This window comes from Athene cunicularia, assembly GCF_003259725.1.
Source record: "Athene cunicularia isolate RWA chromosome 2 unlocalized genomic scaffold, athCun1 chr2_part1, whole genome shotgun sequence".
NCBI classification, from domain to species: Eukaryota; Metazoa; Chordata; class Aves; order Strigiformes; family Strigidae; genus Athene; species Athene cunicularia.
This window is the reverse complement of record NW_020799095.1, coordinates 149,419,255-149,441,383: the sequence shown is the minus strand read 5'-3', so window position 1 is coordinate 149,441,383 and position 22,129 is coordinate 149,419,255. Positions and strand designations below refer to the sequence as shown.

Here is a 22,129-nt window from a genome sequence, read left to right as displayed (position 1 = left end):
ACAAACTGATACCTTGGGCTTCATTACAAATACCCCTTCCATAGAGGCATGCTCTCCCCAAAGTGGGTTCTCATCACCCTGGTCATAGTCACCGATTCTGCCGAAAGACTTGAAATCTTTAGTGAAAGACTCAACTTGTTAAGACACTTCTCTTCAACCAGAGGGCAGATGAAGTCCTGCACATGATGAAGGATTTAGGTGGTTTTCTTGATGTAGCTGGATATTTTATCTTCAGATGTAAATTTTATCAACAGAGTTCATCAGTCTTCATTAGGAGGGATTTCTGTGTGTGGATTTAGATTTTCAGTATGCCAACTTTATACATCTCCATACAGGCATTGTCCAGGAAGTACCTCGGAGTGGCTGAGATCATTACTTGCTGAGGAGTTGTTTTTATGCTTTATCTCAGACACCAACTGCATGCCATGGCTATGCTTGGTCAGTGGGATGATAAAAACATAGCTGTACCTAAGAAAAAGGTTTTTGTTCCTTTCGAAGGTCGTGACTTGAATTTTCAGAAATATCCTTAGTTGTCCAAATTTCATTGATGTGATTCTGAACTCCATGGTGGCAGGATTCTACCCCTACTGCTGGCTATTACTTGTCACTTCAAAAATATATGACATGTGGATCCATGCCATACAAACCTTAGAGGTTTGTAAGTTTGGCCTCAGGCTGTTTTTTCAGGAAAACAATCACCTTCCAGAAGATGCTTATTCTCAACCTATGCTGAGATGATGGTCCCTGATGAGGAAGTTATGCCAAAATTTATACTGAATGCTATTTCAGTTCCCCTCATCCTCTAGATCAGTTGTGATGGACTTGTCAGTGTTGGCTGGGCAGATTGCTTTGATGCCTTGACAGCTTAGAGTTGTTGGTAGTTGGAGGACCAGGGACTGCATGCCAATAATCTTGAGATTGCTTTCAGAACCTTTACATCTTCCTTTCAAGACTTCTATGCTCAGGTGATGGCTGACATGTCAACTGCTGGGGTGAGGTCTGTGCCTTTTGCAAAGAAGTCATGAGCTTGATTTGAGAAAAAAATCCCCAAACCTTGTTTATCTTTAGAAATTATGGTTACGCTTGGACTGATCATAATTTGATGATGTCAGACGTAGTGTCTGACAACTCTTAAAATATGCCTTTCTATCTCACAGCTTGAAAGAGGAAACTATGCAGTATTTTACATTTTTATTTATAGAACAGATTGCATATGCATTCACTTGGTGATATTTAAATTTCAAATTGCTATGTAGAAATATGGAAGACAAGAAAGAATATTAAACTGTGCTTGTAAAAAATTGACAGCTAGACCAAAAGTGAATGTGTAAATGCCCTTAAGTGGAACCCTGTGCCAAGCCTATATTGGCAGAAGTAAAGATCAGACTCAATTTCTGAAGATCTTTACTTAAAACATTGTCTTGAATTTTCACCCAGACACCTGGGAAAATGAAATTGAGGTGCATGGCACTTGGTGAGTTATACTTCCACACACAGATTTGACTAAATGGCATTTCACTGGAGAAAGAGATAAGAATAACCTATAAACCTATAAATAACTGCTTCTACTCTAGAGCATGGAATAATCTAAAACAACCTCTTGTTTTGAAGGACTGCTGGAGCAACTTGTTATTGTATGTTCACCTGTCCGTATCCTGCTTTCTCATTTATGTCTTGCTACGACTTTCTCATTTTTTCCCTGTTTAGACTGCTGTAGCAAGATTTCTTGAAAGCTTCAGCTCATTTTTATTTTTTTTTTTAGGTTGAGCTGGTTGCTCACCATTGCTCCCCTCTCTCTGCTCTTCTTCCTGCCTATTCCCATAGTGCTTCTCCTCTTTTTTCCCCTCTTGTTCTTCATCTTCAGGTCACAGGAGACAAAATTATAAGTATTAGAAATAAAATTTAGGGTAAATAAATATGAATGCCTGGTTTTAAAATAAATAAACATCCTTGATGGTAGTATTAAAATTTGAAAGGAGGAGATACATAAAAGTAAAGAAGCTAAGAAGAAATTAATTGGAAGAAATTAAAAGGAGTGGTATGTTTGCTGTTAACATGGAAACTGTGTAAAAATGTCATAGTAGATTCTCAGTAACTGCATTCTCCTTCTCCATTAAAATAAATTAAAAAATTGTTACAAAACTAAGGGTAGTTAAACAGCAAAATAAATGCAATTGGGGGGAAAAAAATTTACTGTATAAAAGTGGAGGTAGTGTCCAAACATAGAGAGTAGAAAGAAATGTCAACCCTGATATATTAAATGAGGAGGGGAGAAACGTAAGCCCAGAAAAGATTTTGAGGCGTAACTTGCTGAACTCATGAAAGCTAATAACTTCTTCAAATGTATTAGGAGCAGGAAGCCTGCCAGAACTGAAACATAATTGAGGTATAAAAAGAGACACTCAGGGAAGATTGAGCTGTATCAGAAAATTTTGATCAATGTTTTCTTTTTAGGAAGGAAGATTCTGAGGCTTGGTCCTTCCTTTACAGAGAATAAATCTGTGGAATTCTTTCAAAGTGTAATTAAGAATGGTTTATGGTGGGGAGTGATCTGAACAGTAAAATGAGTAGTAGTAAATTTCAGGTACCAGGTAAGGTTCAAAGATGCTAAAAGAATTTAAAAATTAAATAGTTGAACTACAGCAGTTGCAATTCATGGATTTCTTAAGCTATCTTCGTTCTCATTTTAAAAATCAAATGGCAAATGCATCTCTGTGGGTGGTTTTAAGAGTTCAGAGAGGGATGGAAGTTCTTCTGAGGTGGGTGTGTCTTCAGTGTAGATGTCTGCATCCTAGTCATCCTCACGATCCTGGCCATCCCAGTGACCCCGCCAAGATTCATCACTCCCTTTACACGTATATGGCTATCTCAGTGCTTGACTCGGCGTCTGCACCTGACCCTACTCATCGATGCTTCTCTTAAAACAAGGTGAACCAAATTCTATCCTTTGAACCCATCTGGAGTTCAGTAAATTTGGTGTCTGTGTTACGGTGACTCTCAAATAAACAACCAACCACTAAAAATTAAAAATTTATTATTAACACAATTAACTAGCTCTTCATAAATTACAGGTTCAAATGTCTGTGAGAGGAGAACAGAACAGCTTTCTAGGGTTTAACAACGACCCAAAATGCATAATAAAGCACCACTCCCTAGGGTTTAACCACAACCCAAAATGCTTCATCACTCACCTGACAAGTGAGGCCTCTCACCCTCGAGGAGTTTCCTTGGGCAGCGTCCTGACCCAAGGGGAGAGCCCTTGACCGCAGCTGCTGCTCCAGGGGACGAGCTCCAAATGGCTCCCAGGGGACTCCATCGATCCCCAGGCCCAACCTGCCCTGTGGTCAATAGCGGCTCCCACTGCCCAAAGGCCCCAGTTACCGTGAGGCCCCAGAGCAAAGGCAGCCCCGAGCTGCTGCACTTCAGCAGCCAAGAAGCCCTCTTTCCATTGGGCGGGTGCACCTGCCCCAGTCTGCTCTGGGTAAATTACAAGAAACTGCAATAACTAATAGTAGCCATATGGATAATTTTGATTTAATGGGAAGGAGTTGGAATATCTTTGAAGTGTAACTTTTTTCCACAGAATGATGAAGCATTTAAAATGAGTGTGATTTATTTAAGACAATGTTTGTGAATTAAAAAAAGTCCCTTTTGGTACATTGATTAATAATTTAGAAGAGAGAGAAAGAAACAGTAAGTGAATGAGAATGTGGTGTTGAGGAAATGAGTCATGTGGCTTTTGCTTTTCAAACCAGTTGTAAGCTATTAGGAAACTGGCAAAAATGGCAATATCACAATTTGTTGCTGAGTCAGGGTTATTCAGAAGAGTTTCTAGAGTAGATTTGATTGTAATAATTGTTTCTTGAGAGTGAAAATGAAGAAATCCTATGTTAGAAACCTTCTTGCAGAAGGCCTGCTTATGTAGACTATCATAAGTAGTCCTCCGAAGTGTGTATAATCTAGACTCTTAACTGCTTTGCTCTATAGCTTTTCTCCTTTTGTTCTGCAATATTTGGTAATACACTGGTAGCCTGTCAGCACTTCATAATATTTTGTAGTGATAAGGAATGTTATTCCTGAATACTGCATTTGAGCTAGACTAGTGTTTCCCTCAGCATCCTCTATAGCGTGTAAATTAAATTTTAGAAAGGTAAAAGTTACTGATTTCAAGGACTGAAAATGGAAGCTTTAATCAGACTGAACAGGGAATATAATGCAAATTAAAATTTGATGTAAACTTCTCAGTTGAAGTGAGGTTTACTTAACTGACACTAATGAACTGGTTTTAATGCGCTGCATTGTATTTTAGTTGACAAAGTACCTGCAAGTTGGGTTTGTCGAACCAATAAATCTTTCAAATGGGAGCTGGTTTGGTTGGTCTTATAATATTAAAATTAACTGATTTCAGGATGGAAACTGAAATCTCCAATAAAATTGCCAGGGAATATTTATAGCAGCATGGTAGGTTCTTAACCATTAATTGGAAATCTTTTTACAGCTTCAGCATGGTGCCATATCTTATCTGTGTATGTATATATAAAAAAGTATGTGTGTATATAAATAAAAATGTAATTGAACAGACTTGTCACCTCGTGTGTGTGTGTTCGATGTATAGCAGTGGCACAATATGGTGTAAGAATGAATATATTAAAAAAAGCTTGAATGTAAATGCTTTCTGACATGTTGTAATAAAAGACTTCAGAAATTGTACGTGAAGTAGGAGGAAGCTTCTTAGAAACCACTTAACTCCTCTTATTCATCACTGTACCATGAATTTTGCAGCTTTTCATTTAGTTCTGTGTTTTCATCAGTTTTGTGTACTATAAAACTTCAGCACTGTTACCTGGTCTTGTTCCTGGTAGTTGTGTGTCTGCAACACTTTTTCCTGCTTTTTTTTTTAAAAAAAATTCAAAATAGTAGCAGCAGGGTAAAACTCTCTGGGCTTGTTTTCTTCTTTTCAAATATCTTTCTGGAATTGGTGCATTCTAGAGACAAACTGGCTTACTAAATAACTACATTCAAGCTGCTTTATTAAGAGGGTGTAACTTATTTTCCTGAAATATGTGTCTTTTAGACTCTGTAGAAACTGAAGGTTGCTAAGACGAAACCCAAAATACGTATACATGTTTATCTGTTTCAAATAATAATCTGCTTATCCTTGTGTTCATTGAGTAACTCTGGTTCAGATCCTAATTCAGTGAATTCATTTTTTTTGAAGTGGAATAAATAAATGAGACTGAATAAACTAGCAACAGCAACAAAAGATTTAAATTCGTATATGTAGCGCAAAATATGAAGACCAACAGTTTTTTAAGTAGTATGTTATATGAAAGAAAAAATCATGTACTTTGAATAAAATGAAGACTGCTACAAATTGTCTAGCGCTATAAACAAACCTGAAAGTCTTTCAGAGGTGATTTACCTTTGTTTAGACTTGCTTGTTGATGAGGTACAGACAAAAACTCCAGCCACTACAATATCCAAATTCTTAGGTAAAACAGAGGATCAGTCATTGCAATAAAATAGTGTATCTCTCTATGACAGAAGAAAAAATGAAGTTTCTGAGCTTTACTTCAAAATTCTGATTCTTCATGTAGTTGCATCTGAATTTTGAAGAAGCTTGATTTGATTAATTGAGGGAAAAGATACAAGTGTTCAAATGAAGACAAGTTGCAAAGGTTTTGTTGCAGAAAAAAAAGATTACTTTGGGGAAAACATACTTGAATTGGTGATATAAAGACATGAAGAATTAGTGCTATATTTTTAAGAGGTAATATTTTTGTACTGAAGGAAGCTATTTTAGGAGGTGCTATATTACTAAAATTCAAATAAATTTTATATGACACTTAACAGACTCAATACTGCTCTCTTTAGCCTAAATCCAAATGAAGGCACTGGAATCACAGCTGCTACTGAAAGTAGCACTTTACATGTAAAAAGAAATATCCATGTTTAAAAGAGGATCATCCATGTACTTTGAACTCTCCCCATATGATGTCCTTTGAGTATGATTGGATGTGCTAAGAAAAGAAGAATAAGATTAGGGGTGATACTGAAGAAATGTTTTTTTAAAAGGATGGAAAAGCTCAACTTTATGTTAGTAGAGAGAGCTGGTATGTTTTCGTTGTAAGTTTTCAGGCAGTTGTCTAGTTTTTTTAAAACATTAAACCGTTCTTTTCTCAAGCAAGAGTCTAGTGGAAGCATTGAAACTTTGAATGGTGATAATCCTCTTTGGCCAAATCCCTGTGATTTTGCTTAACAATATATTGTAAAAAATGTTCTACAGAAATTAGCGTGTTGTTCTGCCATCTTCTGTCTCTGTGCTTCTTCAACTCAAAATACAAAATCAGATGTATTTAACAGTTAAGCCTACTTTGCTCAGAAGCAGCTTTGAAGCAGTCCTTAACTTTTTTTTTACTGTTACGGAAGTTACCTATGCTTAATTTGCTCCACTCATGCTAAGGTAGGTCTTCTGGTATTTCTTAGTATGAAAAAATCATTGGTATTGTTCAGTGGTTTTCATACTGATTTTTATGTACAAGAAATATTTTTGTAGTATTTGAAGTATGCAGACATCTAAAGTTTTCAGATACGGTTGAGAACTAGGTACTGAAATTTTAATAGCATGTTACTGAACTCTGACTTCAGCTATGACTATTTTTCATGAGATTTTTATCTAAAAAATATTTTTGTGCTAGCTGTGAATTTCAAACCGGCTGTGACTTAATGTGTGCACATTTTATGTAATGGTTAAAAATCTTGTAATAGAAGACCATGTGTTTTGTCAATCTCTTCCCATTTCCTCTCTGGTGGATATTATGACACACATGTAACTCTTTGTCTGTGTTGAAAAGATTGTCCTGTCGCCGTCTTGCCATGTTGGTAGTAAAGCTGGTAAGTTATTTTTAAAAGATGAGCTGTTACGCAATGAATAACTGACTGCTTTTGCATTCTCTTTGTATGGATGGAGCCACTGTCTTTGATACTGTTCATGCTGATTTGTTCATGAAAGTGGGTCTAGCTCTGTGGGTAGCATAGATGAATTATTTTCTTGTTGTTCCTGCTCTTTTCCATGTCAAACTGTGAATTTCATTAGTTTTGGTCTCCACGGTATTTATTTAGAGATTTACTTTGCTTGATTTCTCAAAGAAAGAGGATTCATGTAATACACTGTCTGCTGGTTCCTTTCTGGTTTTCCTTATAAGAATAGCTTTTGAGTCTATTGACCAAACGTGGTGTGGAGAACAGATCAGAGATGTTAATTTTGTTCCGGTTTCATAAACAGTTGTTAATACTTAGAAAAGGTAGATGCTAATAGTGTCCTGAAGATGCTAAAAAAAAAATTAAAAAAAAAAAAATCGTCACTTGCTTTAGTCATTATGTCATCCAGTTGGCCAGTCAGCTTGGATGTGCTTCTTGTCTAACTGATGACCTAATGAATATAGGTAGCAGTCTGAAATGTTCAGGGCAGGTTAAAAACATAGGTAAGTGCTGAGATTTATTGCAATAGAGAATATTTGAATGAAAACCCAGCATTCCTTGTGTTGCTTTTAAAGCAACTTTGTTCGAGTATCAGATCTCTGAGCAGCTTGAAGTCGTGTTTACTTGCTCCGTGTATTTTTCAGAAAAATATTAGAGATGCTATTTGTTTACTAAAACTGTAGAAAATGGTGTCATCTGATACCGATTAGGCTTAATGTAACGGAAAAACAGGTGATGCTTGCCTGCAAATTAGAGAAGACCTGCTCCGTTCTGCTGAATTAAACAGCTGAAATACTGAATTAGTGGATTGATCATGCAAGTCTTGCTGAGGCACTTCACTTACAACATTAGCTTGCTGGGGTGGTGAGGAGTGATGTGCTGAGTATACAAATAGGGTGCTTACTGTCCGTCTGCATCTATCCAAAACTAGGGTTGAGGGACTACCTGAAAGGTCATGAAGACCTTTGTGTACATGCGATAATCTAGTCATTAACTTCAGGGTAAAAAGTTTGTAGTGGTTACTGTCTATGAATACTCAATTTCTACTTCAACTCTTGTGAGGACTTCAATGTATTTTGTGGCCTTTGTGAATTTCTTTTTTAGTTTATAGAATACACTGATTCCTGATGGCAGAGTGGTGCTGAAGATCTCCCTGACAGCAGACACTGACTTTTTTTTTTATTCTCTAGTTGTTAAGAGGGCTCAGCAAGCAATTTTTTTTTTTTTTTTTTTTCTCCTGTGAAGGAAGCATCTGTGTTTCTGGGTGCAGGAACTATGGTTTCTCTTGCTTTTTCTGCTGTCAGACTGACTTTTCTGTCTAGTTACGTGTTACTAGTAATTTGTCAAGGAGGTGTTTGACTCTTTTGTTCCTGAGAGAGTTGGGTAGGTCAGTTGGCTGCCACTTCTTGGGGGCTGACTGCTGCAGGAGGTCTCCTTGGATTCTCCTTTGTGAACACTATTTGCTGTTTTCAATTGGGAAGGAAAAGCTCAGCCAGCACAAAACCTGGATACTAGGTTTATTTGTTAAAATGTTGACTCTGGCCTTATCAGGGGAAAATAATTCAGAAGGCTTTTAGCTATTTGTTTCCTGACTTCTTTTTTTCAATATTTCAGCAAGTTGCATAAGGAAACAGAAGGTTATTTGTCTTCCAGTGTAATTGGCAGGTCAGACATAAAATGTTCCCTTTCTTCATTCTCCTTTGCTATAGGTTGTTCTGCAAGGAACACAATGACTTGATCAAAACAAGACCAGCCAGTTGTTTGCCAAAGAACAAATGCTGTATTTTTAATATTTAACTTTGTTTTTAATGGGTGGTGAATGAGACCAAGTGCAGATATTTTAAATTTCTTCAAATATTAAAGAGCTGAAACACACAGTTTTAGCAATTTTGTTCTTCCAATTTTCTCCATTATCTGCCAAGGCATGAAATGCTGTTTGTGTGATGTTATTAAATCAGGGTTACTGAAGTGCTTAAAAATGTTAGTCTATAAGTGACTTTCTTTCCTGTCTTGGTCTGGTTTCTCAATGGCTCCATTACTGTGAAATACTGCTTCACATTATTGTGAAACCAGCAGAAAGACTTTTCTTTTTTACATTTAGTAGCTTTCAGTCACAAATGGTTTCTAACTGTGCAACTGATTTTTCAGAGCTTTCAGATTTTTGTGCTCTTGTATTAAAAGAAGGTTCAAAGCAACTTTGGGACAAAACCAATGTTCATTGTGTTGACATGAAGCAGTTAAGGAAAAAATTACCAAGAATATTGGTGGACTTTGAAAATTTTCAGTTGTCAGAGCAGCCAAAAAAAGGTAATGACAACGATTTGGTATGAAATAAGGAAAATGTACTATGAGGTTATACTGAACAAACTGAGAAGTATGTGCTTGAGTGGCAATACTGACTGTGGCTTTGTTCAGTTTCATTTGGTTGCAGCCGTTCTATGACCTTGATCTTTCAGTGAGTCTGGAGAGAACTGGAGAAAAAAAAATCATTAATGTAATTATTCCAGATGAGAAAATAAGCCAACATTTCTCACTCAATAAATGAGTCTCTGTAATACCTACACAAGTAGAGCAGCTAGTAGTGTTTTCAGCTGCAGCGCAGGCTTTTACAGCTGTTGAGGTGAGTTCACAGGTCAAAGGATCAAGCAGTAATTGCTTTCCCGCTGATGTATACAGGCATGAAGACACTAGGTGGGTAAAGACCTCCAAGAGTAGCTGTTTTCTATCTTTCTTCGCAAAGAAAAAGATAAGTACTGGTGATAACTGTTCCAGTCACAGAAAGTCTACTAAATGATGGGTCAGGAGACCTAGTAGTTGAGCAGATCCTCCCAGGAGGTTTGTGCGGTTTCTGATTGTGTCAAAATATGATGACAGTCAGGCAGATGCTAGGAGAATTCAGAGCTGTTTGAAAGTATCAGTCTGTAGCAGGTTTTTGGCAACTTTTAGGCTTTGCAAATTTGACTGAGTAGAGAAGTTTGTATCGTTCATTCATACCACAGAGGTCAGGTAGCAGAGGTGCTCAGTCAAGGGAGAAATATGCCAACATTTGCTTTCAGAAGTGGCTCTTGGGCAAGATCATGCAGCTTTTGCTCTTTTGCATTATGAATGCTTCTTGATAGGTCCTGCTGATGTAGATTCTTAGAGCATCTCAGCTGAGATGCGGTACTAAGTAAAAAGTAATAGAGCTGCTGGCTTGGTAGCAGCATGTTTTAAACTACATTTCATACAATATCTGCATAGAAAAATGTCTTGGGTTAGCCTTGTCTTTGCAGAAAGCACAGTGAGCTTCTACTGCGAAATAAAAATGCGACTCTAAAACCTATAAACAAATTCTTTTTGCAAGTGGCAGCATGCTTTCTCTGAATACGATAATTGACAGTGTTTCACTCTAGGAAATGAAAGCCAGTTCTTCAGCATGACAGACCTCCGGTTTCAAGCAGAATTAAGCACATTATGTAGCGTTGTCTTCATCATTCTTGGTAGCTGTGATGTTTTCCATCTCTGAATTCTACTTGTACTATGTGGCCTTGCTCACATAACATGGTAAATAACAATCTGACTGGCGTAGACTGAAATTTTAATGTAAATACTCAGTCTGGAATCAATACAACTGACTGTGCTATGCAGATCTGAGTGTATGTGTATGTCTAATAATGTATTTTTGGGAACATTTCCTACATGTAATTAAAATGGGGTGTTTGGTGAAACATAGACAGAAGCAAGGCAATTTGCCAGTTATGTGGCATTAATTTCATGGTGAAGGTGATTTCAATCAATGTTTATTTGCTTTGAAAGAGTATGTATGTATTCATGGCCTTGGAAGCTTACAAACTAAGCTGGATTGATGTGGGCAGCCCAAGATGGTGTTTCAGGCAGTGGCATGGTTTACAGGATATGTTTCTCTCACATTTTTCTCACTCCTCCCTCTCACAGCTGCTACGCAGCATTTTTTACCCTTCCTTAAATATGTTATCACAGAGGTGCCACCAGCACAGCTGATGGACGCAGCTTTGGGCAGCGGTGGCTCCATTGTGGAGTTGGCTGGAACTGGCTCTCTGACATGGAGCTACTCCTGGTCTCTGCTCCCAAAGGCCACCCCTACAGCACCCATGGCTACCAAAACCTCACTGCATAAACCTAACACACTTGCCTAAGCAGTTTTTTTTTTTTTTGGAAGCAGTATTTGCTATTACCCTTCCCTTTTCTATTTGTTTTATTGTTGAGTATTTTGATCTCTGAAGTATTTTCTGGAAACAGTTTAGTTTGTGAGTGGTTATTTTTATTGGTAGCATGTATATGGAGGAATGTTCACTATGCTTTAAAAAAATACAGGTCTAAGATTTTCCAGGTATCTCATCCTCCCTGCTAAACACACACATTTCATCAGAGAAATATATTTTTTTGTTCAGGCCATATATCTCCAAATAGACATGTTTTCTGGAGACACAATTGTATGAGTTGTTGAAAATACTTGTTAGATAAAATTCATAAGCATTTATTATACATTATCGAAGACAACACAAACCTTATGTTTGAACATTCTTGTATTTTTAAGCAAAACTAAACAACAGTTTTCTTCCAGTTATGATTTAGTAGCATAATATAGTACAGTTATTTTAAGAATTAGGTACTTTTAACACAAGGTAACATCAAAAGTAATTTGTTTCTCCTCTTTGCCTTTGGTATAGTTTCAGCTCATGTTTCAGAGCAGAGCTTGTTCACATAACCATGCTATTATTAATAACCTTAACATGCTTGAAGCCAATCGTGTTGGATATGTAGCTTTACTAGATAAATTGTAGAAATTTTTATTTTGACAGTGAAAAATTTAACAAAAATTAAGTATAGACTGGCACTTTAAAAATTCTAAGAAGTCCAGAAAACTGTCTTGCTTAAGATCATTTATATTTGATCCATCCATTAAGGCTTCTGAAGTATTACTCTACGCATTGTATGCAAAAATTAGTTGGCATTCCATTGGAGTTATTTTATATAAAATACAAAAAACCCAAGTCAAACTTCAGGTTATAACTTCATCTTAAACTTTTGATACATGTAAGGTTGAAGTTGTTTTTTAATTTTATTTTCAACGAATTTATTTTCTAGAGAAGAAAGATGTAACACAGAGCTTGGAAAGCTACACTGCAAAATGCCCTGGTACAATGGAATTCATCACTCTTCCAGATGGTTTGAAGTTACCTCCTGTTCCGTTCACCAAATTGCCTATTGTGAGGTAAGACTCCAAAATACAGTCTTTAACTTTTCCACAGTACCTGTCAAATTTTAAAGGATAGTGGAAGGATTTAGTCGTCTCAGTTTACGTAAGTTGTTCACAATGACATGGAAAAATGTCAAAATGTCACACTGTTATGAGAAGTTCTTAGGCAAAAATAGAGCCTTTGAACAGAAAATACTTTCTTGGCCTTTAGTTTCAGAAGGAGAGAGGTGGTTGTTTTTTTTAAACTGTCATTCAAGAGTTTCTGATACAATCAAAGAAAAGTATTTTGTAATTGTAGCTGAGATTTAAGTTAGATACCAGATCATGCTGAAGGTCCAAGAGCTGGATGCTGTCTCCATCCGTGGAACTTGGAACTCAGCTGAAACGGATGCCTTTTGCAGCTGTTCCTTTCCAGATGCTGCATTTTCAAGCTGGCACTTTCACTAGCCTATTCTAAATCTGTGTTCCTTTTTGTGCCTTTGTGCCAAGGCACATCATGCAGTAAGTCCAGTGAATAACACCTTATTTAGATTAAAGCCTAGCATGAAGTGTTAGAGTCAGAGAGAGAGAAAACAACCATTGGGCATCAATAATAAAAGGAAAGGCTAAAAGAAAAGTCAAAAAGAAAAAAAAAAAGTCCTTGTCAAGAATTGGCTTTTTGAAGGACAAATAATTACTAGTCAGAAAAAATATGGTAGAAGTTATTGAAAAAAGTTCACATGGAGATTTGAGTTCTCAGTGGGATGTCATCAATTATTTCATGAAGCAAGAGTTCTTGTACCAGAAAGAGATAATAAAGTATATAACCAAAGAGTGAAAATCATATTTATTTTCAGAATAATTTTATTCTCCAAAATTAAAATTAATGTTTCACTCTGTGACCATTTTTCATGATACAGCTGGTTTTACTGTGTTCTAACTTCTTTAATTTTTTTTTCCTCCACATTTACTCAAGAAAGCGACCTTGTCTAACTATCTGTAGTGCATTTCACATGATAGGTCTGTTCATACCAATTCGTTGTGTGGGAGGGGCTTGCTTAAGGTGCAGGTTTGACTGGAGCATATGGTTGTATGTGGTCAGATGGAATTGTATGCAGAATCAGAAAGGTCACAGCATTTCCAGTCGTGACCTGGAAGGTGGTTTTGCTCCTGGTTTGGACCAAATACAAAGCTGTGCACTGACTAGCCACCTGGGTCACCCCACTTTTAATGTGTACTCATGGGGGAAAATGCATCTTCCCTGAGGTCTTCCATCATTGTCCCCTCAGTGCATTCAGTCAGCACTGACAGGTCGTCTCAGATGACTTGGCAGATACCTGCTTTGTGCTGCCTGTTCAGTGCTGCAGTGCATACTTGGGAGTTGCAGCTGCTGTGAACTTTTTTGCTGGAAAACTTGCAATGTGGATATATGATCCCAAAACGTTGACTGTAAGAACCAAGGCTACATATTAGAGTGGGAATGCTATTTGAGTAAATTATTATTAGCTGACCTTGGGGCTGATTTAGTTTCACAAAAAAATCTATGTATAAGGCTAAACTAGTTAGACTTGACTATCCTAGATCATATTAGCAGTCAGGACACATAGGTAGTCACTGCCATGTTTTGCTAACCTAATTTAGATATCTGCTTTAGGATGGGTTGAATTACTGGAGTATGTGGACTGTATTGGCTCCTTTTCCATTGACTGTAAAGATGTCTAGTGACAAGTTCAGGTAACTGTCTCTGTGTGTGAGATGAATTCCTGGTCAGTACATTCTGAAGGCAGGTTCCCAGGTAAATGCAGGAAGGAGGCCTCTATTTCTTCTCCTAAAAGTTTTTAGACAACACTGCAAATTTTAACCTAGCTTTTTTTTTAGAAAGAAAAATTAAATAGTCTTAAAAAAATTGCAATTAATTAAGCAAAGTTGTATAATTCTTTCTAGTACTTGAGTTATGTGGTTGGTAGAGAGAGCAAAAGCTTCCATGAAAACGTTTTTAAGGCAAAATAGTTTAATTTGAGAGCAAGGGTGCTGTCAGCCACTTAGTGCCTCTTGCAGATCTCTGTTCTAGGAATAATTTTAGTATTACACAGTGTAAAACTAAAACCACCTTCCTTAATCTGATGGTGTATGGTATCTGTCTGCCTTGGCTTTCAAATAGGTGCAGAAATGAGATGCTAAAGTTCCTTTGAGTCTAACCCATAACTTGTGCTAAAGAAGCAGCATTGTGTTTAGCTGTGAAGTGTTAAATCCTGAATTAGTCTCAGGTTTTCGCTTTTTGCTTAACTTTTAAACCATGGAGGAGGTGGATTGCACTGGATGTATTCCACAGCGCTTTCTTGTTGTTCTTCATGCTGAATATTGAAGACAATTCAAGTCTGGAAGATACAGGAAATTCCAGTTGAATCCTCTTTTTATAGGAGTTGTGCATATAGGGGCCAGTCAAAACTTTGGTGACAGATTACCAAGATTTCAGTGGAAAAGGCTCTGCCTCACTCAAAATGTTTTGTATGCTGAGAGAAGGGGCCAAGCACATTGTATTTACTGGTTATTCCTAGGGCTAGCTTTAAGAAATTGCTCACTGTGCAGGTGCTTTATTTACACTATCGGCTTGTGCTGATCTGGCTGCACTTGGGTGTTGAAAACAGTTGCTGCTGTTTTGCCGTGGGGTGAGGAACCCAACATCAACAGTATTTAACAACTAAGAATTGCTGTTTGTGCTCATCTTCCCCTTCCCTATTCCTGTCTTCTGACAGTTCTATAAAAGCCACAGTGATAAAAAAAAATCTGTAATCCAGCAAAATATTAGTTGTGCCTAAATATAAAGCCTCCAGTTGCATCTACACAGCAGACCCAGTGTATTGTAGAGCTGTCCAACTAGTTGGAAAATTGCTGTGCTGCAGGACTGCAGAGCTCAATCATGTTAATTTTTGAGACATAAATGATATATCTGTGGAAATGTGGTTTTGATCAGTGTTGAATAACCTAAGTTCATGATTCAATCCACGCTAGAGCCCTCTAGAAACACACATTTACGGATGATGATGACTTCTATTTACTGTTGGCATTTCATGGTCTACTAGTTTTTTAATCCATTTAATGTGAGGTGCTTATTTTGGATGCAGATTTCTTAATCAAAATACTGTCAAACACTGAAATGCCACAGTGAAATTGGAACACAGTGGCACTGTTACCTTTTCCTCCCCCATACTATAAAGCAGTAGAAGAGATTTGCCTTGGCAAAATCCTTATATTCCATTACTCACGTTATCTAGTATTTCATGTCTAGCTGTCCGTTATTTAAGTATGGTATTCTTTAGTCTTTTGTATTTTTTTTGTGCATATCATGTCTTTTAACTAGATGCTTGGTCTATTATTGACATCCTTTAAATACTATATTTTTATGTATTTCAGTTTAGCCTTTGGATTTGGGGGATATTTTTTTTTGACATTTCAAATACTGTAGCGCAATCTGGAAAGCTCCTCAATGAATTTTCATTTCTTTTGATAAAGCTTCAGAAATTAAAAGGATGTTGGATTGGAAAGTGTTCCATTATAGCATACTGTAAAATCATCATCTATATTTGCTGTAATGCAAAAGAGAAGAATTTACTGTCTTTCCATTCTAATAGATGCACTTGTCCAGTTTTCAAAATTTACCTGTCTTAAGACTGATTTTCTTACTAATATACTTAACTGAATAAAGGATTTTCTTCCTTTTCACCACTGATGTCTTTTAATTGACCTTATAGACTTACTACTTTTAAATTTGCTTGGTGTTACTTTTTTTTTTCCTTCCCTCTGTTTACTTAGTAGAATGTTTTTTTCTTAAACTTTTTTAATTGTCCCTCTAAGCAAAGTTGTTTTAATAACACAACTTTTTTGAAATGCAAGATTTTGATCTTCTGGGTGACCAGTGAAATTATTTTGTAATTCCTAATTATCATTTACTTGAATTCAGTCAGGCTGGGCCAGCGGGTAGAAAATGCATGTTATTGAAACTTTTCACAGAAAGGAATTAATGTTCTATGGATGACCTGTGAGGGTATAGCTGTCTCATGTGTGGTTGAAAAACATTCCTCCACGGTCATGCATTAAGATAAAAAAGGTTATCCACCAGTATTTATGTAATAATGATGGATAAACCAAAGAACTTCTTTCTATATATAAAATAGAATTCCTTTTTATTAGCACTTTATAGAATTTAATGTTTCTTCAAGTAAGTATCATTTACATGTTTTACTTGAAGTTGCATTCTAATTTGTAACAAAATTCTATCAGAAGAGGTTTCAAAATATGAAATATTCAGCAATCTGTCATAGTTTCTCATTATTCCTCAGGCTCATTGTCTGTTATTTTGCATTTGATTTGCGATGCTGGCACTAAGTATCACCAACAGATTAATAGATGGATGTGATTTATTTCTTGTTCTAAAATACTTCTAGTGTTACCTAGTAACTTCTTATCAGGTGTTTTATATCACAGAGATAACATGCCTGCAGAGTCTTACTCTTCAGCTTCATTATTTTCCATTGGTAGCACATTACCTTGAATGATTTGGGTAATTTTTTTAAAACAACTTGTTTTCTTGTATGTATGTATTTTTGCAAGTGGGATATTGCTACAACTGTTCTTTAATGTGCTGAGGACTCTAAATCATTTTCATGTTCTCAGTAATAGTTTATTGTTTTGAAATTAAGTATAATTCTGTAACTTTGGCAGGTGAATTACTTCAGTTATATCCTGTAAATGATGCAAAACTCTTTTAACCTGCAAAAGAAGACTTATCTGCTTCTCAGAGTGAAACCACTTGATTTTTAAGCTGTTTCTATGACCTGTACAGCTGAGGAAGGCAGGTTTCTTTCTTAGTGTCCTGGTGTTCTTGTCACAGTATTTGAAAAACTTCACAAAACACAACAATTTCATCATGCTCTGGAACATTCATAACCTCTTTGGTTTATTATGACATTATCAAAGAATTCCGGTGAGATAAGTTTTACTGTGGGACATGGATTTAAGAAGGAGGGGAAGAAGGGAGTTAGTCTCTGAACAAGTTGGGGTTTTCTAGCGTTCTTGCACTTGGCCTCTTAATTAGTTTTAGAAGTCTCCCAGGTTTTTAACTAGACTTTCGTTGCTCGTCTTAGCGCATGCCTACTATATATTCAAGTATCTTTTAAAAGATTACTGCTGGAAAGTTTTGTAAGCATTTTATTTCATTCTTGCTTGTTTATCTCAGTGTGATGGGATGCCTCTAACAATTAGCAACAATTGTAGTTTTATTCTAAATGAATTTTTTTTTACTTGAAAACCGAATTTTTTAAAAATTGGAGATTTAATCCATGAATGATGACAAAGGGGAGGTTCTTGTCTCTTGATGACATTGCTAATTAAAATCACAAATACTTCAAGCTTAATAGACTGTAGCAAAATACTGAATGGTGCATTCATTCACCTTTTGTTTTTCTGTTCCTCTCTCCTTCCTAAGTCACTAGGATTCTTACCAGCTTGTAGAATACTGCTCATTTTAACGAATATTTACTAATTTATTGCTTGTTCTTATGCCCAGTATTTAGCCTTTAATTTGCCATCAGTTTTGGAAGGCCAGTGATTTCCCTGCATGGTATTGTAGGGATTTGGGTCTAACAGGGATACAGTCTAACAAAGTATTTGTTTTCTGTCTATTTGTAATTGCTTTCTGGTTGTTCAAGAAGTCCACTCAAATTTCTGGGACTCTTCCTTCCTTCCAGAAGCAACTTCTGTGCATTTTAACTGTTTGAAAATCTGTTTTATTAACCTTGGAGAAGTTCTTTATTTGTATTACGTTGTTCAATTAAATTTTGTCTGGCTTCTAGTTGGGGTTTAAGTTAAATATTTGGTTTCTCTCTGCACTGGACTTGCAATGTATCTTTGTTTAGTCTTCACTTGGAAATTAATAGCTGGATTTCAAATCACCAATCTGGTTAGTTTTGATTTTGTATGCTTCTACAGATGTTTTTCCTTTGGTATTCGTTTTCTGAGAGCTTTCTGAAACTGTCTTTAATTTCCTTGGGTTGGTATTATTTTCTTTTGTACTGTAGGTATTTACTTCATGTTTTCCATTTCAGGTATTTTAATCAGTACCTACTCAGAGTGTCATTTAGTATTTATCAGTTCATTTTTAAAACAACCATCTATTATAAAATAAAATAGAACAAAATAAAATATTATGCAATTATTTTTACTCAACAGATCTGTGAAGCTCTTGAACCTCCCAACCAGTCTCCGACCTCACAAAATGAAAAGTCTCCTTGGTCAGAATGTGTCAACCAAAAGCCCTTTCATATATTCTCCAATTATTGCACACAGTCGGGGGGAAGAACGAAATAAGAAAATAGGTAAGAATATTTTGCAGTATTTTCTGTTGTTTTTTTAAATTAGAAAATCTTTCTTGGTCAAGGAATGTAAACCCAAACATTACTTTCTTATATTTGCAATAATCAGAGAAAACTTAGTTCTGACATGTTCGGACACATTCAGTTTGGCAGCAGCCAGCTTAGCCAGTGATTGTGTGTGTGCCCTGAGCTCGGTGCACTGTTGGGGCTTCCCCTTTTCTGATAAGGGTATCATCATGAACAGGAAGAAATTAGGATGAATAAACTGCAATTTTTTGGACAAAAGATTCAAATCCATGGGAAACTGGGCAGCCGTAGTTCATCACCTACAGAATCCCAGTGTTAGACCACTGGGATTTTAAAATTGGTTTTCAGTTTATTTCTTTCAGGAGAAAAAAAAAATCTAGTTGATATCCTATTATGTTTTAACTTAAACTCAGAATGATTAACTGTCTGATTAGTCAGTTTTTCTTAAAGAGAGTTCAGGAAAAATCAAAAAAGCCTTATGAACACTGTTTGAGGTACTAGTAATTTTCTGCTGAGGATTATGTCATTTATTATAAAGCTCTTCAGTGCAGTAACTGTGCCATTGGGAACAGATTACAAGGTTTGTTTAAAATCCTGGATTAAGTCACAAATATGGGTAGTCTTTTTTGTTGCTTTTGTGCAGATCACATCCATGATAATTTTTAACAGAAGTATTAGTGTCAGCACAAAGGACTTGTGTGACTGTGGAATGGAACTGATTGTAAAAACTTGAATACAGAAATTTGAAGAATGTTGTTTATTTTAATTTGGCTCCTTATGTTGTTGTTTTTAGTACTGTCTAATCAAAAAAAAAAAAAAGGAAAAAATCACTAGTCTGAAATGTCATCAAGGTTTGTTAGATTTTCTGTATTATGCTTTGAATTGCAAAATACCAAACATTTAGCAGGTTGTCATCAGTAGTGACTCCAACTAATTCTTCAAATAGGTAGTTCAGGAAAAGTTAGGGCAGAAACTTTTGGGTAGGACAAGCATGTGCATCCCTCAGTACCTGAACTTCATTTTCTGTCCCCTGCTGCCTGCCCCTTTCAAGCATCAGTGCATATGAGAGCACTGGGGGATGCTTTCCCATTCCCATATTCTCCTTTTCTGTTGTTTGTGGTAGTGTATTCGTATTGTAGTGTATTGCGTTGCTCTCTAAGACTCCTCCTTTTGTGTGTCTCAACTTTTTTACCCTTCTGACAGTCCTCTTTCATCTACTTTTATAATTAATTTTCTTCAGTAGTGTAGCAATCACTTGACTTGGTCATCTGGATTGTGCCTGTCCTGCAGAGCCAATACCTGGGGAAAGCTGCAGGCTTTTTTCAGAGTCTTGTAGGTTAGATGTTAGACTTAGACTTGACCTGCCTGTGCTGTGGACTCCTGATTATGATTAAGATGGTAGCTCTCACTTTGAAAAGAATATGCACATTTTCTAATTTGTTTTATGATGTGTATTTTCCATAAATAGTTAAAACATGAGGAATTAGGAGATATGCAGAGGTATGGATTATTATCTGGCAGTTTGGATGGACATGGCTGGTGCTGCTTTGCCACAATACTACTTTGCTTTCAAAAGATAAAGGATAAGAAATTTTTTTTTTTAAAAAAAAAGGTAAGAAATAAGAATTGAGTAAAGGATAAGAAATTTTAAAAGTGTGCATGTGTGGGAACATCTTAAAAGGCTTTCTCATTAAAGAAATATTTATTTGGAAAAGAGCTTACATTATTTCTCTTAATTTGTTTAAAAATTGATCACAATTAAATTTTCAAAATTTAATCTCTTAGGTATGCCTTGTAATGTTATTTTCATTTAAATAAAAATTTACTACTAATCTTATCAAACACCTGCATTATGAAGTATTCTTGTTCCCTGATCGATATAGAAGGAACATGCATTTTTCAAAACAGTTCAAGTTAGGATTTGTTTGTGCTGTGTGTACTGCAGGACTTTTATTTATACAGAGCAGTTTCTACTTTTAGGGTTTTTTTTAGCCTGAGCAGATATCGGAACTGTTGTGATCCTGTAAAGCATTTCTCTTATGAAGTATATACACAGTGCATTCACTTAATGTTTCATTCAAAGTTTCACAAACAATATACAAAATAAAATCAGATATTGACTTCCTTGAAAGATGCTGAGAAATTTAATAAACCTTGAAACTAATGAGATTATTTTAATGATATGTATTTAATTAAAAACAATGACAATAACAAATCTGTCTTTCTTACATGTAACTATGTAAGCCAGATTTTGCTTAAATTATTGTTACAGCAAAGGAAATCAAGTACTGCCGACATACCAAAGGGAAACAAAACCCTTTAGAGAGTCTTGAAAAAATGTTTACAGCTTTCAGCTTGATAAGCTTTTCTGATTGGAAACAATAAATGGGATAATTATATTCTGCTTAAATTGCTTTAATAGTAGACTAGTCATAAGAAAGAAACCTACTGATTTTTGACATAAAGTGTTGCTTTTATTTTAAATTGCTGATATTGTAAAGCAGAAGAATGTGTAATATGGTTCCATTAGTAAATCTGGCAACTAATGTCACACCTATATTAGATGATATAAATATAGCTCTTTACCTAGGATCATATAGCCTGATTTTACCTTTCCTTTCAGAAGCCTCTCCCCTAAGGAAGCAATTCTGGAGCACTGCCCTGGCATCTTTTACGTGGAGTAGCTAGACCTTCTGGAAATGAAACTAGAAGCAGTTAGTGAAATGTCTAGAAGTAGGAGTGTCTTTTTGGTGGTGAGAGGGACTAGTCACATTTTCCTGCAAGAATGAAAAAACTATCTATTTATCTATATATCTGTCTATCTTGATATTTACATGTGGATATTTTTATATATCTATATCCCCCCTGCCCTGCAAATAAATCCTAGAATCACAGAACAGCCCAGGTTGGAAGGGACCTTGAAAGATCCCATGGCCCAACACTTCATGGGAAGGAGAGGCTAGATAAGATCATCTAGCACCCAATCCAGTTCCATCTTGAAAAGCCCCAATGAGGTGGACTCCACCACATACTTGGGGAGGTTGTTACAGTGAATGATTTTGATCACTGTGAAAAGTTCCTTGTATTGTGATGAAACCTCTCCTGGTGCAACTTTTACCAATTGCCCCTTGTCTTCTCTTATGGGGCTTCTTGTGAAGGAGAGTCTCCATCCTCTCTGTAGCTGCTCTTTAGGTACGGGATCTCTCTGTGATGAGATCCCCCTGAGCCTTCTCTTTGTCAGGGAGAAAAAGACCCAACTCCTGCAGTCTTTCCTTCCTCAACGGGAAGGATCTCCAGCCCTTTGATGGTCTTCCTGGCACTCCTTTGGATCCTCTCCAGTCTGGCTGTGCCTTTCAGGTGCAGCCTGACCAGGGCTGAGCAGAGCAGGACGATCACGTCTCTGTGTCTGCTAGAAACACCCCTGCGAATGCAGCTCAGGGGCCAATTTCCCTGTGTTGCTGCAGCAGCGCACTGCTGGCTCCTGTTCAGCTGCTCGTGCACCAGCACCCCCAGGTGCCTTTCAGCAAAGTTTCTCCCCAGGCACACAGAGCCG

At 36.5% G+C, this 22,129-nt stretch overlaps 1 protein-coding gene across 3 annotated transcripts in view; it reads left to right on the top strand.

Moving 5' to 3' along the window:
• The window catches only part of TRAPPC9 (trafficking protein particle complex 9), a 546,185-nt gene that overhangs the window by 50,238 nt on the left and 473,818 nt on the right, over positions 1–22,129 (top strand). For all 3 annotated transcript variants that reach the window (XM_026841777.1, XM_026841775.1, XM_026841776.1), the window contains 2 exons: positions 12,088–12,214; positions 18,407–18,552. In XM_026841777.1, the coding sequence (XP_026697578.1) occupies positions 12,088–12,214; positions 18,407–18,552 (273 nt within the window). The remainder of the gene's footprint in view (positions 1–12,087; positions 12,215–18,406; positions 18,553–22,129) is intronic.